This window comes from Stegodyphus dumicola, chromosome X1 (assembly GCF_044657685.1).
Source record: "Stegodyphus dumicola isolate Sdum_Otavi_A_Nest chromosome X1, ASM4465768v1".
Classification (NCBI taxonomy): Eukaryota; Metazoa; Arthropoda; class Arachnida; order Araneae; family Eresidae; genus Stegodyphus; species Stegodyphus dumicola.
Window position 1 is genome coordinate 238827514 of NC_140780.1, and position 24045 is coordinate 238851558.

Sequence of the window (24045 nt, forward strand, 5' to 3'; positions counted from 1 at the left end):
AGAAGCACATTCAAGGTTAATTTTTAATCTCAAAGATGCACAACAAACAAGTTTCAGTGTGTTTCAGAAAAGTATGCTGAAAAACATCGCAAACTTTATTATTACGAAAAGTGATTGTTTGCTTTTTAAGAACAAATTTTTATCATTTTGTTCTTCTTCCAACTTTTCTAATAGTTTTTGGGAGTAGTGTTTTTCCATTTCCCGTACGAGGAGCGATTATTTTGTTCATAAATAAAAAGTAATTTTGAACAAAAATAGATCAATAAATAAAATATTAATGATAAAATTAAACTAAAATAATAAAAAATAAAATAAAAATAATAACAAATAAAATAAAAACAATAAAAAATGAAATAAAAATAACAAAAAGTATAATAAATAAAAATAAAACGTAAATGAGCCAATTATTGCCCGCATAAAATGAGAAGTCCAATAAATCGAATATATAACGGAGAAAAAAAAAAGAGAGAGAGAGAGAGAAAATGAAAGAAACAGACTCTGTATGAGACACAATAATTTTTCTATGAAGCCAATTTATAGAAGAGTTAGAACCAGTCAGGAAAAACGATTAATTCACTTATAGCCAGCAAAAACGACGTATCCTTATAATTCCAGTATCAGTTCTTTTACCCATATCTTTTGGTTTCCTGTGATATGCATATTACAGTTCTGATAAAAATCTTTTAGCAAATTTCCCACGTTTAAAGAGCTATCTTTAAGTAACTGATAAGTTTATTTATTATTAAAGCAGCATCTTCGAAGGTTGTCTGTATTAAAAGTATAAGGGCAAAAGGTAGAAAAAATCTAAATCGCACTCAATAAACCTTCTCAGTTTCGAAACCAATCTCAAATTCACACAAAATTTATCGTACTTTTTTCCTAAGAAGACTTTTAAACACTGATAGCGTGAAATGATAAAACGATAGTAGTTAAATGAAAAGCTGTTTATGCTAGCCGGTTGTCATCATTCAGAAATCATTCAGAAATAAGTTTCATTTTCTCAAAGGAAATCTGGCACTCGAAATTTGCCTACGTCATATATAGCCATGCCCCTGACGCGTTATTTCCCTTCTCGTGATACTGAATCAGCGGTAGTATTTTCCCTTTCGAGTCCGTTAAGTTTTTAAGGTCAGACATGGTTTCTTAACTGCCGCAAAAAATCTTTTCGCTCCTGTGTGTGTAAGTAGTGAACTGTCGCTAATAGTTCATGTGCTTTTCTAAAGCAGCTTTGTGAATCCTCCCGATCTTAGTTTCATGGATTATAGCTGCATTTTCTCTTCTTCAAATTGCTTTGAATTTAGGTAGACAGAATAGTGGTTTCCAACCGTTTATCGAGATGTTATTTATTGCATTTGCCTATTTTACTTTTGTCGCAATTCTTGCTGAAAGAGTTCCTATCGATGAAAAGCTTGGCACTTTCTTGGGCACACTCGAACGATATGCACCGAATCCTAATGATGTAGTTTTCCTTCTGGACGAGTCAGGCAGCATTGGAGCAGAAAGATTCGAACACGTGAAACTATTCACCGAATTAATTGTACGCCGGTTACCTGTGTCTTCCGAATACACCAGAGTTGCTATCGTCACTTTTGCAACAGAACCTCGGACACATGTGAACTATATTAGAGACAGTTTGGGCAATAATATGTGCACACTCCTAAGGAGTATAAAGCATATAGACTACGCTGCCGAATGGACACATACAAAAGAAGCGATGATTGAAGCTAGGAATATCTTAAGGTCTGCAAGGCTAAATTCTACGAAGTAAGATAGATTTATTGATTCTATTTACTCTGTGTTTAATCAACTCTTTTTTGATTAATAATATAAATAACCATTTATTTAAAATTTGTGTTAAATTAACATAATTTGTTTTATTTATTAATCATTTAAAAATGACAAAAGCTTAAAACAAATACCTATTGATTTTCCTTGAATATTTTCATCTGAAACTACAGAAGGTTAATTGAAAGCTCAGTTTTTAATGAAACATAGTGAAAGAGTAACCCGTCATATACAGTACAAAAGATTTGCAAAGCGGGCCACTAGAAATAAAGCATTTCTCAATTTTCTACACTTTCCTATACGTCTTCATTATGCAGAAAAAAGGAGTGTTTAATATCATTTAAACAGGAACTATATGGTTGGGTGTTGTTGTTTGGTTTAACTGTGACAAAGCACGCGAGGACTGCCCGCCAACGGACAAATGCCATCGTGGAGAACATTAAAAGAGAAAGTGGCTGGTATATGTGTGAAAACTATGAAACCGCCCCTTCAGACAGCTCGTTCCCTTGGTCAAGCTATCAGTGTTTAACGATTTTATCCATTTGTTCACTGGGTGGGCCTAGAAACTGCAAAAAACATTTTTATCATTACACAAATGTAACTGCAGCTGAAGGCATTGATGTTCAAAGTGAAGCAAAGAATGCCAAAAAAAAAACCTATTCTTTATGGTGTTTGTTGCAATAAAACAACATATTCATTCGGTTATATTTATGCTCAGTATTGTTTCTCTTTAAAGTTTTTGTCATGATTTTTCATGGCTTAAGATATTTCCATCTTTTCTTCTTTACTTAACCCACTCCTTTCAGTTTTCACTTTTACTGAAAAAGTAATAAAGTTATATAAGATTTCACCTCGCATTGCTTAAGACGTTACATTTTAATTCCTTATTTTTTAAGGCCCACCAGTGGCCAAGCGGTAAAGTTGGATGATGTGCCTGAAGATATAACGGAAGAGAATATGATGAACTTTTCATTTTATTGCATAATGAACATTTTTAAGTTCATAAGCAATGTAATTTTGTAAGGTATAGCATGCCTGCGTAGTGTTGTTGATTGAGTTGTTTGATCAGCACACTCGGCGCGCATTCAAGAGATCCGAGGTTCCAGTCCCGGTGAGGGCATTGCTCATTTGCACGTCTCCAGCATCAAAATAACCTAATGTCTCTACAGTGATGCCCGAGCTTAAAAAGATGGTGGAGAAATTATTCTGCACCTCCAGGATTTGGCGATTATGTCCCCTAATCTTCAGAAGAAGTTAGTAGTTTCAATCCATTAATAGGCTAAAAATTATATAAAATATATGATGAGAATTTTGTGCTTCGCTTTAAATATTGAATGATTAATAGTTAATCAATTTTCGATTTAGTTTTGTTAGGATTAAGTAAAACGAAGCGAGTGCAGAAGTGCTGAAGAATCGCCATTTTTAGTTCAAAGGGGCTTTGTCCCTGAAGGACTATTGTTTTCGTTTTGCGATTTTGCGTCGATTCACTACAAACGGCGAATCACTTTTCAAAATTTTGCCACGAAGTATTATCTCCCTGTGTTATATTCAAAGAAATTAAATAATGAAAAATCTACATAAATGTATGTATATTTCTCGCATTGGGATAAAACAATGGTACATAGAGCCATCGAATTTTGAATGACGTAATACTTCTACGAATATGGCATGTGGAAGACCAAATTTGAAATCTGGAATTTGTTTTATTATCAATTTAATATTTTGTAATACTTTAACGAATTTTTGATTAACAAAATCAAGGATTTCAAAGCAAGCAATGGCAACGTTGTACAGAAAGAACATTTTTATCTCCAGCGCGTGAGTCTCTGTATCGGAAATTCTAAAGGATATGCTCACTTTAAAACTATTTTGCGATATTGCTGTTGAACTGAATTTTATGGTTTAAGTGCGAAGAACGTGATATTTAATAAATAAAAGTAACACACAAAATGTTAAAAAAACGCCCCTTTGGACGTAGTTTAAAATCTGAAACATTTCAGATTTTTTTTTTTTTTTTTTTAATGTGCTGCTTCAGGACTGTGTTTACGGTTCAAAATTGAAAGTTAACAATCAAAATTTATCTTTTAAACGTATTTCTAAATTTTCGCAGCTAATTTGTAGTCCCTCTTAGCCGGTCATCTGAGGCAAGTGCTTCGCTTGTCTCCCTCTTGTCCAGGCTCTGGGAGACATCCTAGTAATATTTAGTGACCTGTTTTAATATTCATTCAGTGTGCTGCATCAACAAGATAATTTGAGCGTATTTTCTACTTTTTCAAAATATTTATAAATGGTAAAAAATATTTTTAGGATCATTCATTAATATGATACCTTAGTAAGGTCTTTGAATGATCCTATGGCCATCTTAACACTATCTGAGAATGAAATGGTAATTTGAAATGCACACTTCTCTGTGTCGTTCGTCAGTGTGGAAGCTTGCAAATGGTCTGCATTACTCGCCGTTATTTACTTGTACATTATCTTATCTTCGAAAACTTGAATTCTATTGTTGATGGGGGTTGAAACTTGGTAGCACTTCCACGGTATCTAAAGAAATCAATCCATATTTTTGAAATATTAATTGATAAGACGGAATTGAACGCTATAACTCTGTGGCATCTAACTTCAGTTCAGTTTTTGATCAAGAATCTATTGTGAGAATTTACAATCGCAATACTTTAGCATTTTGAACTTTAATGTTTTTCTGAAAAATGAAACCAGGAATGTGTTCATATTGCATTTTCCGGGTTTTATATCATTCTTAGTCATTAAACATATTATTTTCTTTATTGGTATTACTTGTTATGTAGTTCGGTTGTTCGAGATTTTGTAGCGTTATCTTAAACTTGGAAGATAATTTATTTTTTCGGAATTGTTTTTTTCATATTTCCTTTTCTTTTTAATTTTGGATTAAATGTTTTCTACTATAGCTATAGGTTTATCACAACCTGCTGCATCTGCATTTTTGTATTTAGTAAAATTTTTTTGCCTGACATAACGTCGAAGGTGACTGTGATTGCTCTCTGTATTAATGATCTAAAGGCAGATTTACTCTCACCATTGGCCGAATGGTTACGACCGCTGAATACTGGTGATCCCAGGTACAAACCTAGGAGAACAGTCTGGCTATATGGTTGGATTTCATGGTTTTCCCCTTGTATAACCTGAATATGAGTCAATCCTTCACGAAGGCATCTCTTCCTTACGTAGATAGCTCTCGAGTGGTTTGCGATCTTTAGATAACCTAACCTGAAGAAGATACTTCGCTTCATTTTGGTACGTTCGGAACTATTAACCAAAAACCGCTGCAGCTTCAGAAAACTGTAACTGGTGTGTAGTTCTCTTAAAATTACTATTCTGCCTTTCAGAACATTAAGAATGTCCCGATTAACAGTGGGAGCGCTGGGCTCCAGTTTTCTTTCGAATATTTTTTAATTAATTTTGAGTTTTTATAATTATTAAATAAATTATTTTATTTAAATATTTGTATCATAAAAATAAGTAAGCCCTTACACCTGCATCAAAAATAGGTTTCTAAACTTATCACAGTGTTTTGAAAATTATATAAATTTTATACAATATTCGGGTTATATCTTTCATAAGTTCATATGATTCGAAATTTTTATATTTGATGTGAATCGGATGTCATCCCATAACATGCTGTCCATTGCCCTTCAAAAAGCAAGTGAAATTCTTTTGGTGGAGGGCACAAGCATGTGACAGACTTACACAATCAAGGATTTGACATGGTTCGCAACGATGAATTTGTGAATTTAGAATTTCTTTCATCTGTAATCAATATACATATTAAATTTTACATTAATTTAAATATTTTTCGGACTCTTGTTTTTCTGTGCTTGGATTATCCTTTTATCGATTATCGTATCTCTAAAATGTGCTTGGACTACTGTTTGAAAACAGTGAAATACATAGAATAGTTTGGAAGTAATTAACGATTTTGTTGCGGTAAAGCTCATTTGGATATAAATTAAAACTTTGCAACCTTGACATGGTATGTTTTACGTCCACTTCCGACCTGATAAAGAACAACTTTGCTAATTATGTTTTACTCCCTTCAGATTTTGATAATATTCGATCATTGTAGTGGGCTCAAGGCTAAGGGATATTTAGTTCTTTCTTGTCCTAGTCAGAATAGAAGAGAGAATTTGACAGGGATAGGGTAGGAAGTGACAAAGATGAGACAGCAGAACGCAAAGAGCGTCGTCCTGTTCTTATAAATTGCTAAAGTTGTTTAATATTTACGGCAAAACGCTTATTATTATTATTATTATTATTATTATTTTGCAAGATGTTTAAACAATATTGTATTGTGTCTCTAATGGCCACCCATTGACGCCGCAATTTAAAGCGGAGATGAGAAAACATTCTTTTCTGCTTAAATAGGAAAGTAGCATCGATGAAGAGATAACACTGTACAGCCTGTTTGAAATTATTTGAAGTGCTTAAATGTTTAACTGGAGAAAGCGCATAAGGGAGAAAAAAAATTAAGTTATAGATTTAATTAACGGGGAATTCTGGTGAAATAGCAAGGCTTCCGCAGTAATGTCAGGGTGAATGATTATGTAGAGACATTAGGTATTTTTGAAAGCAGGCACGATGAAAAACTAGTAATCGCCTTCGCCGGGAATCGAACCACTGACTTCCGGAATACCGGCCCAGCGTACAGAACCACTATACCACGAAGGCACGCTGGAAAGGGGGGGGAGAAATATCCGATCCAGATCCTATGCGTGTTTGAGTGGTATACGGTCCTAAGAAAGGTTCCAAAGTGGGTGCGTATCCCTTAAAAAAGGGCAAGTGGCAGGCTTCAATGCCGCCAAGAAAGGAAGAAAAAATTACTTTTATCATCGTACTAGCAGTCGTTAAGGTAGCGCCATCTCTCGGTAGCCGTGGAAGATATTCTGGAAAGTCAGTTAGGTTTAGCTGAGCTTGTCCTGTGCCGCCATCTGCTGAGGGGAACTGGAAGTAGTCTTGAATTCTGGAACTAGGCTTAGTAAGGTAGCATAAGTGTCGCCATATATTGTCGAAAACTGTAGTTCAGGTGAGATAAGCAAAGAACGAAAGTCTTTAGTAATGGCAGCATTTAAAATTTCTGAGCATTTAAAATGGCATTTCGAAGATTTAATTATCTTCTGAGAATCTGAACGTTAGCTCTTTTATACGGAAGGCAAGTATCATTTTTTCTGTAGTGCTGTTGGTGTTTTTAATTGGATGTGCGATTCCGGTAATGCTCTGAATAAATTTGAAGACTTTGGGATCTTGAAAAATTTGAGTGACTTCTGAAATGGTTTTAGGAGTATTTTTCTGTTGCAATGCAGCGCTAAAATTTAGGTATTATGAGCTTGCTGGTTGAGCATCTGGATTATTATATAAATTTGGAAATTTGGTTTAGGCAGAGGGGTGTGGTTATTTTCTTTTCTGTTAATTTATTTTCGAATCTTCTTTTGTAAACTTCACATCCACGATAGGAAGGTACTTGTTCTTTTGAACAAAAAATACATTTTTATTTTTCATTTTTTTTTTCATTTTAATTGGCAAGTGTTGCTTCTGTGATTCCCTGAGCATTTGCAGCAGCGAACTTTCTTAAAGCAGTTTGACTGTGAGTGACCGAACTCCTGACAGTTAAAACACTACACAGAACGTTTGCGAGGGGTGTACTTTTATATTTTAAGGTTGAAATCAAAAATATTATTCAAGCGATGAATTTGTTCTCCAGCGGCATTTCTGTGTAATTCGATGAAATAAATGGATAGTAGGAGTCTTTGGTCTTCAACTTTCTTGGAGAATTGTCTGACTTTAATAATTGGGAAACCTCTGCTGGTTAGAACTTCGGAAATTTCAGTTTCTGTGGTAGTACTGGGCATATCTTTAAGGATCACTTTAATTGCAGATTCACTGTAAAGTGAAAAGGTGCGGAACTGTAATTCTGTTCCTTTAAAGGATTGTATTAAATTTTGAAAATCTTCTTGTGTGGTAGTTCTTAAATAAATTGCTCAGTTCTTCATTTGGGCTTCAAAACTACTTTTGCATTTTCTTGGCACATTTGCCGAATAGATCGCCAATCGGGGTTTGTTTCCGTATTTACAATAGGAGGAATGTTTTCTGGTGGAGTAACTTCATGAGTGTCCATTGCTGTACTTAGTGGGGTGAATTTATTTTCTTCTGGTATCGAAGACTTTTCTGCTAAGCTGATTGTGGGTTTACAAGGTTTTGCAGGTTTTATCCATTTAGTAAGCTTTTCAATTTCTGCTTTCTTCTGTTCGATAAGTTCACGTCTGATATTTTTTTCTGTGTCTATAAAGTCCTGATATAATTCGTGGTTGGGGTTGTTTTTAATATGCCTGTAATTATTGTTAAGTAAATTCAATTTAAGATTTGCATCTAAAGTCGAGGTAAGTAAATCATCAGCTTTCGGGGACTGGAGTGGCGTTGATTTTTTATTTACTTCTGGGGTTTTTTCCGTATTCGTAGTTACGGCTTGAGCGGCTAGTAAATTTGGAAAAATATCTTTGAATTTCTCTTGAGGATTAGCATTGCTATCTGCTTTTTTACTTCTTTTCTTAAAGGGTTGTCGAAATCTTGGTCTTTATTTTTGAGGAATTGTTTGCGAAGCTGATTACTGGCGCTTGATTTTGCGGAATAATCTGACTCGTTAACATTGGAATTCATCGAATAATCTGAATCTATCTCGTAGTCGCTTTCTTCTCTATTTGCCCAACTTTTTATCCGGAGCTTTATTACTACTACTGGCCATGGAGGGGAGCGAGTAAAGGTCAACTAACCAAACATCAAGATGAGAAGAATCAAATCGAAAATCAAGAGCTCTGGTCAACCGCCTACCGTACTGGGTTGGGCTTTGATGGATGTGATGTGTGTGTATGGAGAAATACCTTACATACTCCCCCTTTTAAACGGCGACTGGGGTTTTTAGGGGACCCAATCGCCAAATCTTGTGTGGGGAGAAATCATCATCCACCACCCTTTCAGTTCGGGCGCCACTGTAGAGACATTAGGTATTTTTGAAAGCAGGCAAGATGAAAAATTAGCAATCACTTTCGCCGGCAATCGAACCACGGATCTCCGGAATACAAACCCAGCGTGCAGAACCACTGCACCACGAAGGCACGCTAGGAAGGCGGGGGGGAATACCTTACAATTATATAAGCGAATAGAAGTTCGAATTTAATAACATCATAGCTTAGGGCTGTGTTTGCTATAGGACTTGAACGAATACCAATATAAAGTCAAAAAGAAGTATAGTATACGAGTATCGAATGAAAAGCTAAATATGCATCTAAGATCTACATTTATTAAATTAATTCTACTATTTTTATTACTTTTATCAAAGTAAGGTCTATTTTAACCTTATTATATAAACAGTATACTGTTGTTAGCTCATTTAAAAACCATTGAAAAATTCATTCGGTTATGGTATCCGGATATAGTTTCAATTTTAGAAGGCCATTTTCTCTTTAAAAATGTTTTCTGATTATTTGTTTCATTATCCGTGCATTGATTAGCATGCATAATCAGGAATTTGATGTTACATGAAAGATGCACTTCTTTGTATAAAAATGGTAACTATCCGTTCAGTACTACTGTCAGATCTTTGCTCAAGTAAAATGCGTATACTACTGTAGAGTGATTAGGTTTTTATTTCATAGCAAAAGTGAAAACGTGTAGTGCTCTCGCTAGAATTCGAACTTCGAACTTTCCGACTGCTAACAGTACGTGCTATCTAATTACACCACAAAAGCATGTGTTAAAGAGTGATTAAATACCTTACAGTATGTGACAAAATAAAAAAGAAACTGAACCTCATGAACTTCTTTAAAATCGTTAGAAATTTCCGTTTTTAAATGAATTCTAAATGCTTGGTTGAACTTGTTCTCGGGAATATTGATTTGTTGGCACTCTTATTTATTATTTTTATTTTTTTAATACTCTACCACAGCAGTTCCCCAACTGTACGCCAGAAAGCCCTAAGGACTCCTCTTGCATATCTCAAGGGCTTCGTGGCCGCTGCAGGAAAATAGAATAAATAAAAACTGAAGAAAATAAAGAATAAGAAACAAAGAGTAAAGTAAAAACAGAAAAAAGAAATTACATCATAAAGGGGATTTTTGGCCAATTTCAGTTTCATATCTCAGATGACGCGTATCTGTTAGAAGAGGGCTATATAATCGCGTTGTTTATACTATATAATGTATTTTTCCCCTCCTTTCTACATACGTTCGTGGTATAACGGTAACACACTCGGCGCGTATTCAAGAGGTCCAGGTTCGAGACCCGGCGAGGGCATTGCTCACTTATCGTGTTTCCTGCTTCAAAAATCCTAATAACTCTACAACTATGAAGAATATAAAAACGAATTTTTGGATTCCATAGCATATTCCTCCTCCTCCTTCTTAACGCCTTAAATGGTAGAAACAGTCATTGGTGAGACAATTGCGTTTTGTGTGAGAATATTTAGTCCAAACTTTCGTCTAATGTTGTCTGATTTGATTTATAATTCCTTTAGTTTTTATTACTAATTTGACTACTTCTCACAGATAAGTCAAGTATAGGTATTTAATATATGTTTAATAATTTGTACGCAGTAATAAAAAATTTCTATTATATAAAATTTCAATCTTTATTAATTATAAAGAACATTTTAAAATTTGCAGTTTTAAAATGTTCTTTATAATTGACGAGATCAAAGAAAAAAGAAATCTTCTTTAGTTTCTGCATCACGTTTGTCTCCATAATGATAGCAGGTATTCATCACAAAATAAAACAGGACGTTTTAATTCCTTGATAATATAACTGAACGTTTTAATATCGCGCTGGAAAGTATTGCAACTTCACTTCACCAAGAAGAATGGGGAAAAAATTAAGACATAATTCTTACTAACCGGTATTCCCGTTAAAGACATAATTTTTACAAACCGTATTCCACGGACCTCAAGCCATTAAGCTGCGTTTATAGCATCTGTTGTGGCTCTTGATATTTCGCCTTGATCTTATTGAGAAGAATACAAGTTTAATAATGATGTTTATCACGATAAACATAAGACTAAAAATAATTTGCTATAGGTGTAGGATATAAATTTAAATACAAATGTTTAAGCAAGGGAATACGTAAGTGTTTTTGTAAGTACCTTGTAGAGACATTAGGTATTTTTGGAAGCAGACAATATGAAAAATGAGCAACGTCTTAGCCGGGAATCGAAACGCGGACCTCTGGAATACGCACTTAGATCACTACACCACGAAGTCACTCTAAGAAGGCGGGAGAAATACCTTATATACTCCCCCTTTTAAAGGACGACTGGGGTTTTAGAGGACCCAATCGCCAAATCCTTGGTGTGGAGAATCATCATCAACCACGTTTTTAGTTCGGGCGCCACTGTAGAGACATTAGGTATTTTTGGAAACAGACAGGATGAAAAATGAGCAGCGCCTTCGCCGAGAATCGAACTGCGGATCTCTGGAATACGTACCCAGCGTGGAGACCACTACACCACGAAGGCACGTTAAGACGACGGAAAGAATACCTTATAACCTTAGGCATACCAGCGGCCGAGCTGTGTCGGTTCCACGAAGTCGCCGAATACTGATAGTTCGGTTCTGGGTTTGAATCCCGGCGAACAAGCTGGCTGCATGGGCTTTTTCGTGGTTTTCCCATGTGTAACGTGTATACGAGCAAATGCCCCTCAGAAAGTCCTCCACGAAGGCATCACTCCCCCTTAGGGAGATAGCCCTCGAGATTTTTGCCGTTATCAAGTAAACCAAACCGTATTCTAAATTCATGAATCATTCCGAAAATTAAGGTTTCTCGGCAAACATATAACGTCATTCATAAGCTTCTTCTACTGCACCAGTGGCTGAGTGACCAAGACCGCTAAATTATGGTAGTGCGATCTCAGGCGAACAGAGTGGCTGCATAGGTATTTTTTGTCGCTTTCCACGTGTAACACGAATACGAGCCAGTCTCCCTTAAAACGTCCTCCATGAAGATATCTGTTCTTAACCATATAGCCCTTAGGTGTTGTATCGTATTCAATTTACAACCTACAAGGTTTTTTTTTTCGTTTTGTGCAGAGTTTAGTGTAAAAGAAAGAGAGTACAACGTAATACTTTAACTAATACTTAGCAAGTTTACGGATTGTTTTAGGGATAGCTAAAGAATAAGGACTGTGCAAGGTATTTCCTCTCTTTTTAGAAGAAATTTTTCATCCGAGAAAAATTCGATACTTTGATAATATGTTTAAACTTCATATTATTCAGTTATAAAATAATCACATCATTATTGCTTCTGTAATAGGTTTAATACAAGAAAAAAGCAATATTTCGGGAAATAGAAATAATGGGATACGTTTTATGAGGGTTTTAGTTTCATGCTTCAAGTCGGTTACCACTTTCCTTCAATATGCAACGTTTTGCAGGAGGATTATATTTACTTTATATTGAATGGTACTTTAATTTTAAAAAGAGAATTTCCCACATACGATATATTCTAGTTCTAACAATAACGACGATATAAAAGTTTGCAAAATGATATAAAAATGGGTATTTTATTATAAAAATTACTGTCGATATTATTGCGCGTTTTTTTATCTTCATATGTATAATATGAACATGTACATGCTCTTTCCTTATCTATATATACGCTGTTTGTATATAAATTTTTTTAACCTTTAGGTAGAGGGGTGGACTGTTTCATACCTTCGATGTTTTTGTTTATTCCATTTTTTCACGGAACGTTTAATTTCTAACCACCTCTCACCACTAAAATCTGTTACTTTAAAATAGGCACTTCAATAGCTTTCCAACTCTTTTTCGTCTTTGCGATCGTAATAGTGTCCTCATCACCACAAAACGTTTTTTTTTCCTCCACGTCATTTAAGACTCTTATTCAAATTAACATGCTTTCATGCGCTTCTTACGAAGGAAACCTCGCTAGACGGAAATGAAATGGGAAAGAAGCAATTAGGACCCTCAACCATCTGCCGTCACCATAGGTACGAGACAAGCTGAGCGGGGGAAAATGCCACTGAAAATGCCTATCATAAAGTAACAAAATTTAGTAAAAGATCTCAATTGTATGATGAAAACTTTAATTTTTTTCGTAAGTCACTGCACAGTTGCACATAGCTATCAAAACAATTTCTTATCCATAGGAAGAAAATAGACTGTAAGCAACTAATTGCCCAGGATTTTCCGTATCATATCTGATTTACAATCGGATTGTCTGGAAAAGAACGCTCCTCGAAGGCCTTAAAGCAGTCATACAATGTTTCGTAATTGTATTTTCACTTTCACTTCTGAATAAATGCAGTTCTTTCCTGTTCCACTTTCACATGTGAGTTCCTCGACTCTCTTATCTTTTCTCAAGGTCATTTGAATAATTTCAAAGTTATATCAGAGGTAATAATTTCATTAGCAATTTAAAGCGGTTTATTTAATAAAGACGTTCACTTAAGAAACCTTTATTAATTGAGCTCGTTTTGTTCCTCTTAAAAACATTAATATTCATTGAGATTTTTTTAACTCTTTCGCTACTATGGCGCGTTAGAAGCTAATGCAAACAAAAGATTAAAATCGTGTGAAAGTACCGTTGACAGTTGAATTGATCAGGATTAAAGGCGCTAACATACTACGCATTTGAAATTAACGCGTATAAATTTTGTCACCTCAAGAACTTCAACATAGCTTCCAGTTATTTAACAAAAACCTTAACTATAACATAAAATAATAAATTAAGGCATATTTTGCCTTTCACATGTGGTATGCGTATTATATGCAATAATCTTCCCATGAAGTGTATTAGATACCAGAAAAAAAAAATAAATTCAGAAGAGTTCTAATAGAGAAAATCGCAGAAAAGAGGAAATACTTCTACTATACTGCACAGTATTCATGAATTTTAGTTTATTTCGCCTATTGACGAAATGAATCACCTGTCTGTATCTACATCAATATGTTTGAAAGAGAGCTATGATGAATAGCGAGTTTAATCCGTGACACAGTTAACAACAGGAAAGTCTATTCAGATTTGTTCTACTGGCAATTTCTTAAACCTGCTAGACAAATTTCAACTATTTTTAAATTTCTAGTTAGTTTATGCTCACTAAGAATACGAGACGTTGTAACCTCGTTAATTTCTGTGCACTAGATCAGTATTGCTGTCTGTGAAACTGAAGCTAGGTACTTCTTTTTTTATTTAACGTTTTATGTATGATGCTAAACCTTAGCTTAAGTACGGAAGTTAAATTCATTATACGTCATGTAGTTTTGGGAAATTCAGACGAAAATGCGATAGAAATTGGTTGGTTGATTACGACAAAGCAGGCGAAGACTATATGCAGAGTTTCCTTGGGGTTTTTTTAAGGTATACTGGTCTCTATTCACATTACGCATGGGGAAGAATATGACGCCATTTAACTGATTCGTTTGCAAAATAAAAATGCAGAGTGAACTACCATAGTTAAGCAATTTTATGAATTGGCTACTTGTCGACGATGGAGGCTGGAATATTATAGTTTTTTCCTTTCAACATACGTTGCATAAGAATTATGTACACGCGTTTTGATTTCATATAATCACAACTATGGTTACGCTACTTAATACGCTTTCCTAGTACTGCAAAACCTGAAACTGATTATTCTGATGCTAGATTTCATAATTATCGTGAATGATTTGAAGTTATTTTGTTAAAGATCGTGCTTAAGGAAATGTATCTGCTATCCTTTGCTGATGTTGATGAGAAATTCTTCTTTCTTAGTCTTAATGATATTGGGGTGAACAATTCCTGAGTAAACGTTTTGATTGGTAATTTAACATTTGAGCTGTATTTGGACATATCCTGTGTTCCTTGAGAATTTTCTACCTTCCTAATGAGCAAATTAAAATGCAGCTTTAGAGATAAATTATTCTGCAGCTGTGCAAAGAGTGGTAAAAAAATAGGAAGAGTTTTGTGGGGACAGAGCAATTGATGAGGTTAACAGATGTTAGACAGAATGGAAGAAAGTGTTGAATAAAAGCGTAAGTAATATAAAGACGAAAATCAGTTTAGTAGTGGTTGTTCTGATTTTCTTGTTTAGACGTGATTGTCAATGTAAATAACGTGTTATGTTTTGCAAGAACTGAGTTGTTCTTCGATAGGATGTCAGAGCGTGTACATTCTGAAATTTTAGTGACTTATACTGCAGAAAATAAAGGAAATGAGTATTGGGTTCTGTAAATAATTATAATCCCTTGCTAATGCATGCAAGATTGATAGGATTTATAGTGTAATTTAAAAATGCTGAATCAATTCTAAATATGTAAGGAAATGCTGCTTCTGTTTCGCTTAATTCCACTGTTAGTTAGCTTCTCTGCCGAGAAAGTAGAACTGCTGGGAAAACTTTCTACAGTAAGCTACAGTAACCTACTGATGAAGAATTAGACCAGAAACTATGTGTGCTAAAATTTAAAGAAAGCTTAAAAGTGAACTAAAAGGGGGGGGAGAAGTAGAATATAATATCAATCAAGAGGAGTTTAAAAGGTGTTAGCAATATGTTGTTCACAAGATTCTTTGTTCTGGGAAATAGATACGATCTGTTAAGGTAAATTTTGTTAATATTCCTCTAATACATACCCCTCTTAATAGTTGCTTGAATATATCCCTTTCTTGAGTAGCTGTAGCTTAGACTGTAAATTTGCCTTGGTGCATTAAATATTGATTAACATGTTAAAAAGTACTGTCACTGTAGACAGTTGTATGCTCTTTATATATCTATAAGTACACCTGTTATGAATAATCAGTTGATACAACAAGATGCAGACAAAATCTTACTATTTCAAGGATGTTTGACTGAACTACAAAAAATAAAAAGATTACCATATCAATACCAATGGAACTTTATTCACCAACTCAGAAGTAGTCAAAATTCATCTATCTATTTTCTAAAACAAATTGGATTCAAAAGATAAAATTTGTTGCCAAAAACGATAATACAAGAATATACAAAGTAAACATTTATAATTATTAAGATATTTGTGAGTTACTTTCAAATTAATTATTTACATTTTATGCCGTTACATTCACTCCCCTTCCAGTAACGAACGTTACGTTAGAAAGAAGAATTGGAAGAAGTAATGGTGCTTATCATCAAAATAATAACAAAATTAATGTATAAGTAAAACATCAGTTTTTGAATCGCAACGGTGTCTTAAGAATTCTACCAGTTCGGGATTGTCTTAAAGCTGTTTTGATTTTAGGTTAGTCTCAGTTATTTTGGTTTGAATTTCAATCGACGTAAGCGCTTGTTTACACAATTTGGAGTCGTAGGTTTCTTGTTCAGGGATTTGTTGTGGTACAATATATGCTGGCTTCAATCTGTCTATCGATGCATTTACTTCTTTATTCTTTATCCTGAGAGTAAAATATTTTGGTAAACGATTGATAAACAATGTGGACTTTCATTTTGGGGTTCGAGTTGCTTACGAACTCTGCCAATGCGCAGAAAAACGTGAGAAGCTAATTCTAAATCTGTATGTACAAATAATTTAGGGATACCTTTATTTTGTATTTCCTTCAGCCGAATTAATTCCGTATACTTTTGTAATTTACGTATAAAAGTTCCAGGTGGTGTGTGACGGATTTTTCTCTTCAAGGAATTTCAATTCGGAAGTTTAATATTTTCTCCATATACCAATGGTATAATACCATTTCCGCTATTGTATAGTTAGTATTGTTGTGGATTGCCGTTCGTAGGCCTAAAAGAACCGTTGATAATATCTCACTCCAAAATTTATTATTATGGGCTCTGAAAGCAGCCTTTATTGATCTTGTGGAGCCGTTCTACCTTGCCGTTGCACTGCGGGTGATAGGTTGTAGTGTGTGAGAGCTTAATGCCGCAGATTCTTGACAGGGTTTGAAATATTTCAGATGAAAATTGATTTTCTTAATCAGTTATTAGATACAAGGGTATTCCAAATCTTGCTATTCAATTGCTATAGAAAGCTTTCGCTACAGTTTTTACTGACATGTCTTCGAACAGAATAGCTGCTATCCAATTTGTTTATCTATCTATACATGTTAGAGAGTAGGTGTTACAATTTGATGGTGGTAACTGACCAACAAGATCAACGTATACGTCTAGAAATCTTTCTGCTGGCGTTGGATATTCGCCAGTTATTGATTTCGTATAGGGGGATATTTTAGAGTTTTGACATGGAATACAAGATTTCGCCAAATGCTGAACATCTTTTTTGATATTTGACCGAATAAATTTTGAAGGGATTAATTTTATTGTTGGTTTGATTCCAGGATGGGATAATCCGTGAAACTGATGAAATATTTTCATACGATGACTCTTGGGTATATAGGGTCTACCATGCTGTGTTGAAATATCACACCATAATTTTTTCCAGATGGAAGGGAAAACTGCTTAAAAGTCAAATTTGTAGATTTTTGCAATGCCTTAAATTCATCCTCTCTGTCTTGTTTTCGGCAGTTTCGTCATAGTTAATTAAGGCGATTTCTTCGATTCTGGATAATGTATCCGCTACTACGTTATTCTCTCCTGTAATGTACCTAATAACTGTTATAAATTCTGAAATGTATTGGAGATGCCCAGTTCGTCTTAGAGATGCTCTATCTAGTTTTGGGGAAAATGCATAGATTAAGGGCTTGTGGTCAGTATACACTATGATTTTTCGTCCTTCCAACAAATGTTTGAAATGTTTAATGGACAGATAAATTGCGAGATGTTCGCGATCATATTTACTGTAATTTTGCTGCGTAACGTTAAGTTTCTTGAAAAAAAATCCGATTGGTTCCCAACTACCATTTTCAATTTGCTGTAAAATTGAAACGACTGCCGAATCCGAAGCAGCTGTGCACAATGATAAAGGTAAGTCTGGGTCGGGGTGAGAGACAAGAGCTACATTTGCTAAGCTTGTTTACATATTTCAAATTTCTCAATGGCCTCATCCGTCCAAGTTATTTTTGGATTATCTCTTTTCTTTGCGCCTTTTAGGTAGTCTTGTAAAACAGCTTCAGTACTTGTGGCGGTTTTTAAAAAACGACGGTAGAACTTAACCATTCCAAGAAAGGTTCGTAGTTGGTGAATTATGTCAGGAAATTTAATATTAAGAATAGCTTTAACCTTGTCAGGAAGAGGTTTTTGATCCTTCAGGTGTAAATAGAAAGTCTAAAAATTCCAATTCATTAACCCCAAAAAACAGGTTTAGAAATATTTTGTATTATATTAGGATTAAGTCTCAATCCATACTTTTGCAATCTATCAAAAACTAATTTTAAATGCTTTTCGTTTTCCTTTTCATTATTTGATGCAATTAAAGCATCATCCAAATATGTAAAAACAAAATTTAGTCCGCTAAATACCTCATTAATAAATCTCTGAAAGGTAGAAGATGCGTTACGCAACCCGAAACTCATGACATGAAATTCATATAGTCCAAAAGGGGTTATAATGGCAGCTTTTGGCTTATCATTTTCATTAATAGGAATCTGAAAATATGCTTTTTGCTAATCAATTTTAGAAAATATTTTAGTATTTTTTAAAATGTGGTTGAAATCGTCTAATCGGGTCATAAGATAACGATCTGGTATTGTTTGTGCATTCAAACGTCAAATCCCCGCATGGTTGGAAGGAAACATCTTTTTTCGGAACCATATGAAGGGGATTGGCCCATTTTGATTTAAAGGGACGAATAATATCATTTTCTAACATATATTAAAATTCCTGTTTTGCTGTTTGTAATTGCTTGGGATCCAATTGTCTAGCTCTGGTATAAACAGGTTGTCCGGTATAACTGTAATATAATGCACAGCACCATGCTTAAATGTTGATACTGACACAATCGGTTTTGTTAAATCTGGATATTGTTGTAATAAATTTAGCATATTTAGAATTTTACTATCTAGAGTACTAACAGCATGATCCAAAAACACTGTTGTTTCATTACTTCGAACAGATAGGTTAGTTATTCCATCAATTAATTGCTTATTATGAATGTCAATTAAAAGTTTTACTTTATTTAGAAAATCAGCTTCTATAATAGCTCTATCAACTTTAGCTAATATAAACGAAAATTGGATTTCTCATCTAAGTCCTAAATTTAAAGATAAAATTTTAATTGCATAAGTAGGAATTTCTGTTTCATTCGCTGATAATTTAAAATCATCTGCTTTTGTAATATGAGTATTCGCAAGAATGAAACTTAACATCAGCACCTGAATCTACTAAGAACCGCAGTCCTGTGTTTTGTCCTTAACAAACTAGCGCATTGCTCATTTTTCATCTCTCCTGCTTCGAAATTACCTAATGTCTCTACAGTGGCGCCCAAACTAAAAAAAGTGGTGGATGATGGTTCCCCACCACCAGGATTAGGCGATTGGGTACTCTAATCCCCAGTCGCCCTTTAAAAAGGGGGAGTATATAAGGTATTTCTCCCGCCTTCCTAGCATGCCTTCGTGGTGTAGTGGCCAGCACGTTCGACGCGTATTCGAGAGGTCCGTGGTTCAGGTCCCGGCGAGGGCATTGCTCATTTTTCATCTCTCCTGCTTCGAAATAACCTAATGTCTCTATAACTTATTTAACTGTGATACCAAATATATAACTATTTAAATAAAAATAAGTTGTTTTACAATTGCGAATAACTTACTTCACATAACGCATTAGCTCTATATTTACACATCACTCCTTCACATTAATACTGTTAGTGAAAAATCTAAATATTATGAGTATTATGAAACAAATTGCCAAAGAGAGAGTTAAAGGAAATACTAAAAACCATACTTACAGTAAAATGGCTTTATTATGACACAATAACACGCCGAATAAATACTAATTCAGAAGTCAAACAACAAAAATCAGCGTTATATTCACAAAATTTTCACAGGACTAGTTTCGATGGTTTTACCGAACCAGCTGAAGATGATGGTTCGGTAAAACCATCGAAACTAGTCCTGTGAAAATTTTGTGAATATAACGCTGATTTTTGTTGTTTGACTTCTGAATTAGTATGGCTTTATTAATTCGTGACAATACTGATAAGAAACCTAATTAGAGAAAAGAGACTAATTTACTTTTAATTCGTGAAAGAGCTTATTCAATTGCAACGAGCAGAACTCAAATGCAGTTAAAAAGGTGTGCTGTTTTTTCATTATCATTTAGATAAGAAAAATACATTTAATTTTCACAAGACTATTTATATACTTTTTATTTTTTCACTATTGAATTTATTTGGACTACCATTCACAAATCTAATCCTTAAAATTGCATTAAATAACAAAAAGTAGTTATTTTGAGTGAGTAATGGTTTATTGCTTCCGATGTTTTCTATTCTTACCAAATATATAAGAAATCAAAAGCGCTCAAAATATATGTTTGCAATGGATAATAGTAGTACATATTATTATTTTTAATCAAATAAATTAATGTGAAGATTATTTTCACTCTGAAATAAATTAAGTGTGACGAAAATCCAAAATATAATTTAAGTAAATCTGTAAATATTCTGAAACAGACACATTGGTTCGTAAATGGTTATTTCTAATAATAAAATGAAATGTTTCGCTTCTCACTTTCAGCATCTTTCACAAATATTAAATTCATTTTCATTTCCGTTTGAGAGAAAAGCAAGATAAAATTTACTTAGTCTCTTGTCTAACAGTATTACAAAATTTCATATTTTATGGTTGTTAACGTATAATATATTATAAGTTACCTTAATTTAGAAATTTATGAAATTTATAAAGCATTTTTTTCAGGATAATAATTTTACTCACGGATGGTCAGAGTAATGATGGACATAATCCAGTTTCTGTAGCAAAGGAGTTGAAAAATAGCGGAGTTATAATTTTTAGTGTCGGAGTTGCTGAAGTTAATGTGGAAGAAGTTAAAGAAGTAGCGACCTCTCTTGATCACATGTATATCTTATCAGACTTTTCTTATATTGAAACGGTGAATAAACACTTAATAAATGGTAAGTGTGAAGTATTTTGTTATTTATTTACTAATGTTATTTAAACTTCTTAGGCAACTGAAACCTAAATTAAAATTTCTTTACATATTTGAAGCGTTCAGATTAAAGATTTATAAATTTCATTTCTGCTGCAATAGAAAACGAAAATTCTCATTTTGCTCTTCCCTTATTTTCTGAATACCGAAAGAAGCAATTATAGAAACATAAGAATAATATGGCAAGAGAAAATTTGCGTATTTTATAGCTGAATAACAGTTTACCAATACTTATAGAGGAATAATATTTGGTTGTAACGACAGTTTCCCAGCAAAAAACGTTCTTAATAAAGTTAGAAAAAAATGAAAACAGTGCCTTTAGTGCAGGTAGCAATCACCATTCGAAATTTATAATTTTCTGCAAACGTTTCGGTAGTTTTTCAAAGACTTCGGCCCAGAAACCTGGTGGCCGCGAATCCAAAAAAAGACCAACCTCATTTCGGACGTCCTGTACAGAATGGAAGATAGCGCAAGCAAGTTATAGCTGCAGGTGTTAAAAAAGGTAGAAGTCCGAAGGAGCGAAGTTGGGACTATATGGTGAGTGTGGAAAAAGATACCATTCGAGTCTGCGCCGAGTCCAAACTGGTGAAGGCAAACACGTGTGGTCTGCGTTGAAAGTTTAGATACTCTGATGAATACAAATGCCATTAAATAGATAAAAAGTTAACCTGGTTGCTTACTGAGTAAGCAGGCTGAACAGAATATGATTTTAACATCATTTTTTAAATTGATGAATCAAAATTAGGTGAACAATTTTTTTTCAACTCATGTGAAACAACCGTTAATTTTGCTTGAAAGTATATAAAAAAGGAAAACAAAATCCTGTAGCCATTGATTCGATGTAACAATCATTATATGTAATACATCTTTCTTTAGAAAGAAATTAAAACATTTTATTGAATACATTGAACTGTAAAAAATTATACTTCTTAATGCACTTACTATTAAATGCAAATTTTTTTAATGGTTGGTCATAGACTTATGGTTCAATTTAAAGAATGAAAATGAGATAATTTTATTCAAACATAACAATTTAGTACATATGAAGCTTAAAATTTTATTAGGACTATGGTAAAAAAATCAATTATTAAAGTGCTTACAGTGGTTGAATTTGTCAGACAAAAGTAGTCTGTTACAGCACATTAATAAAATATCATTTACTAAAATTTTGATGTTTTGAACGGTTGGTCGTAGATATGTGATTCCAATTTAAGAAATAGTCACGTAATTTTGTTCATAGATATATCTGTTACTTACATTATATTATCAGGTTCAGTGTTTCGCCTTACTTGCTTGGGGAACATTCAAGAACCTGACTCGGAACAGGGAGCTTACTAAAGCTATGCTCAATAAATGTGGGAAGTAGACAAGATACACAGGAAGGGTATACGAAACCCTTTATTTTTCACTCTTTACAATAATTTCCGGACTTCGGAATACAGAGACCAACCACTTGTGGTCTGAACGTAAGAATATAAAAATATTAACTAAACTCTAACTTAACTTTGGAATAATAAACAAGGGCCTACGTGGAAGATTGGCCGTATATTAACAGGAAGCCGTATGTAGTACAGAGAACTGTTAACACTACAATACGTTTAAAAATTATCAAGAGGATTAAACCTCTGGCCTGGAAGGCAACCAGCAACCGAGTAAAACTGCTAAGGCAAGCGGCCTGCTTCTACTAACTCCTTCCTCTCTCTTGCTTGGCAAAAAGCCACAACTTAAGTACTTGGCGTTCGCCAGACAAATTTGCATAAATAAGTTAAAGCTTTTAATTCTGGCCGGAAGTATAAAATAAGAAGTGATAGTAAAGATTTAAAATAAAATAAACGTTAGTAAAACTTAAGATCCTTACAATATTGCATGAAATTAAACACGAACTTAAAATCATATTACACGAATTTATAAACTTGTAATGTAAAGTTATGTTACACGAAAATTAATTACGACACTTAGTTACTATTATATTGCACAAAACGAAGAGTTTTGTTTGGGCTGTACATATAATGTCAACCCACTGACAAGCCAAAATTCACAAAACTAGCTTCATATGTTTGTAATGATTAAATTTCATTTAAAGGCATTTGTAAGATTATAAAATAAAGTCAATTTTGGAAAAAGTTTAAATCGACATATTTTATATTTATTTAACAATTGGAAATAACAAATTTGCCTACAATTGTGCACAGATGCATATTTTAATAATAGTATGACGCAGATTTACTCTCCTCCTGGCTCAATATTTAAGCCATGAATAGCTGGGAGATTATTATGAAGACTATGGTCCTTTTGGTAGCAAAAAATATAGACTCTATGTAGAAGACGAAGTAGCGAATACTCACTGTCTTTGAAAAATAAATACTGTTGAGGAAGATTTTAAATAACCTTTTTTATTTAAACTATGCAAAATATCCATTTTGACCACTGTTAAACAAATGCACGCACTTGGTGTTCATAATTCACCAGCACTTGTGGCCAACTAAATTAACAGAAAATAAAAAAATGTAAAATGAGCATTAAATTAAGATGGCTAATCACTGGCTCCTTAGCTTAACCAAACACTAAATAGACTGCACACAGCAAAGCCAAGCCTAGAAATTTCAATATTAAGTGAAAGGTGTTTAACACCAACTAGAGAGCTAAATTCAAACATGCAGCATAAACTCGGAACTAACTTCGCTGCTACTCCTTTCAAACTCTTGAAACTTCTGAACGACGTTTAGATTAGCATACTACGTCATTTATAAATTTTCATTCCGGCAGAAAACTGAAATAAGGAGGAAGAGGAAAGTAAACCTAAAAATAACTGGTTAGAGTAAAAGTCCTTACAAGACTTTTTCAAAAATCTTTTGTTTTCTTTTGGAGAGCTGTCTTTAACTTCTTATGACTGAAGACTAATATGCAGTTCTGCACAAATGTTTATTTTATTAATTAATTTAGGTTAAATGGCCTACTGATTTTAAATATTGGAAGCTGAAGTCAGCTGAACACCTGGGAAATTATTATGAAACCTTACAAAAAACAATTTTCTGTTTTCTTGTAACTCCTTACGACTGAATTGAATGCAATCAGCATCAAATTAGATATTTAAATATAACCTCATGATATTTTGATTGGGAGCACTTTAAGATAAACGGCCTCTTTCAAAGGGCCGATTTTGGCTAAAAATCTCAAATTTGTTTTATTAAACATTTTTAAAGGCCAAATTCTTAGCTATCAA

General features: G+C 33.8%; 1 protein-coding gene across 1 annotated transcript in view; it reads left to right on the top strand.

Annotated features, from left to right (window-relative positions):
- Positions 1 to 1089: 1089 nt before the first annotated feature.
- LOC118202861 (sushi, von Willebrand factor type A, EGF and pentraxin domain-containing protein 1-like) overlaps positions 1090 to 24045 on the top strand; it is a 139873-nt gene continuing 116917 nt past the window's right edge. Inside the window, exons 1-2 of the mRNA XM_085807230.1 lie at positions 1090 to 1764; positions 20573 to 20787. Of these exons, the coding sequence (XP_085663356.1) occupies positions 1337 to 1764; positions 20573 to 20787 (643 nt within the window). The 5' untranslated portion in view covers positions 1090 to 1336. The remainder of the gene's footprint in view (positions 1765 to 20572; positions 20788 to 24045) is intronic.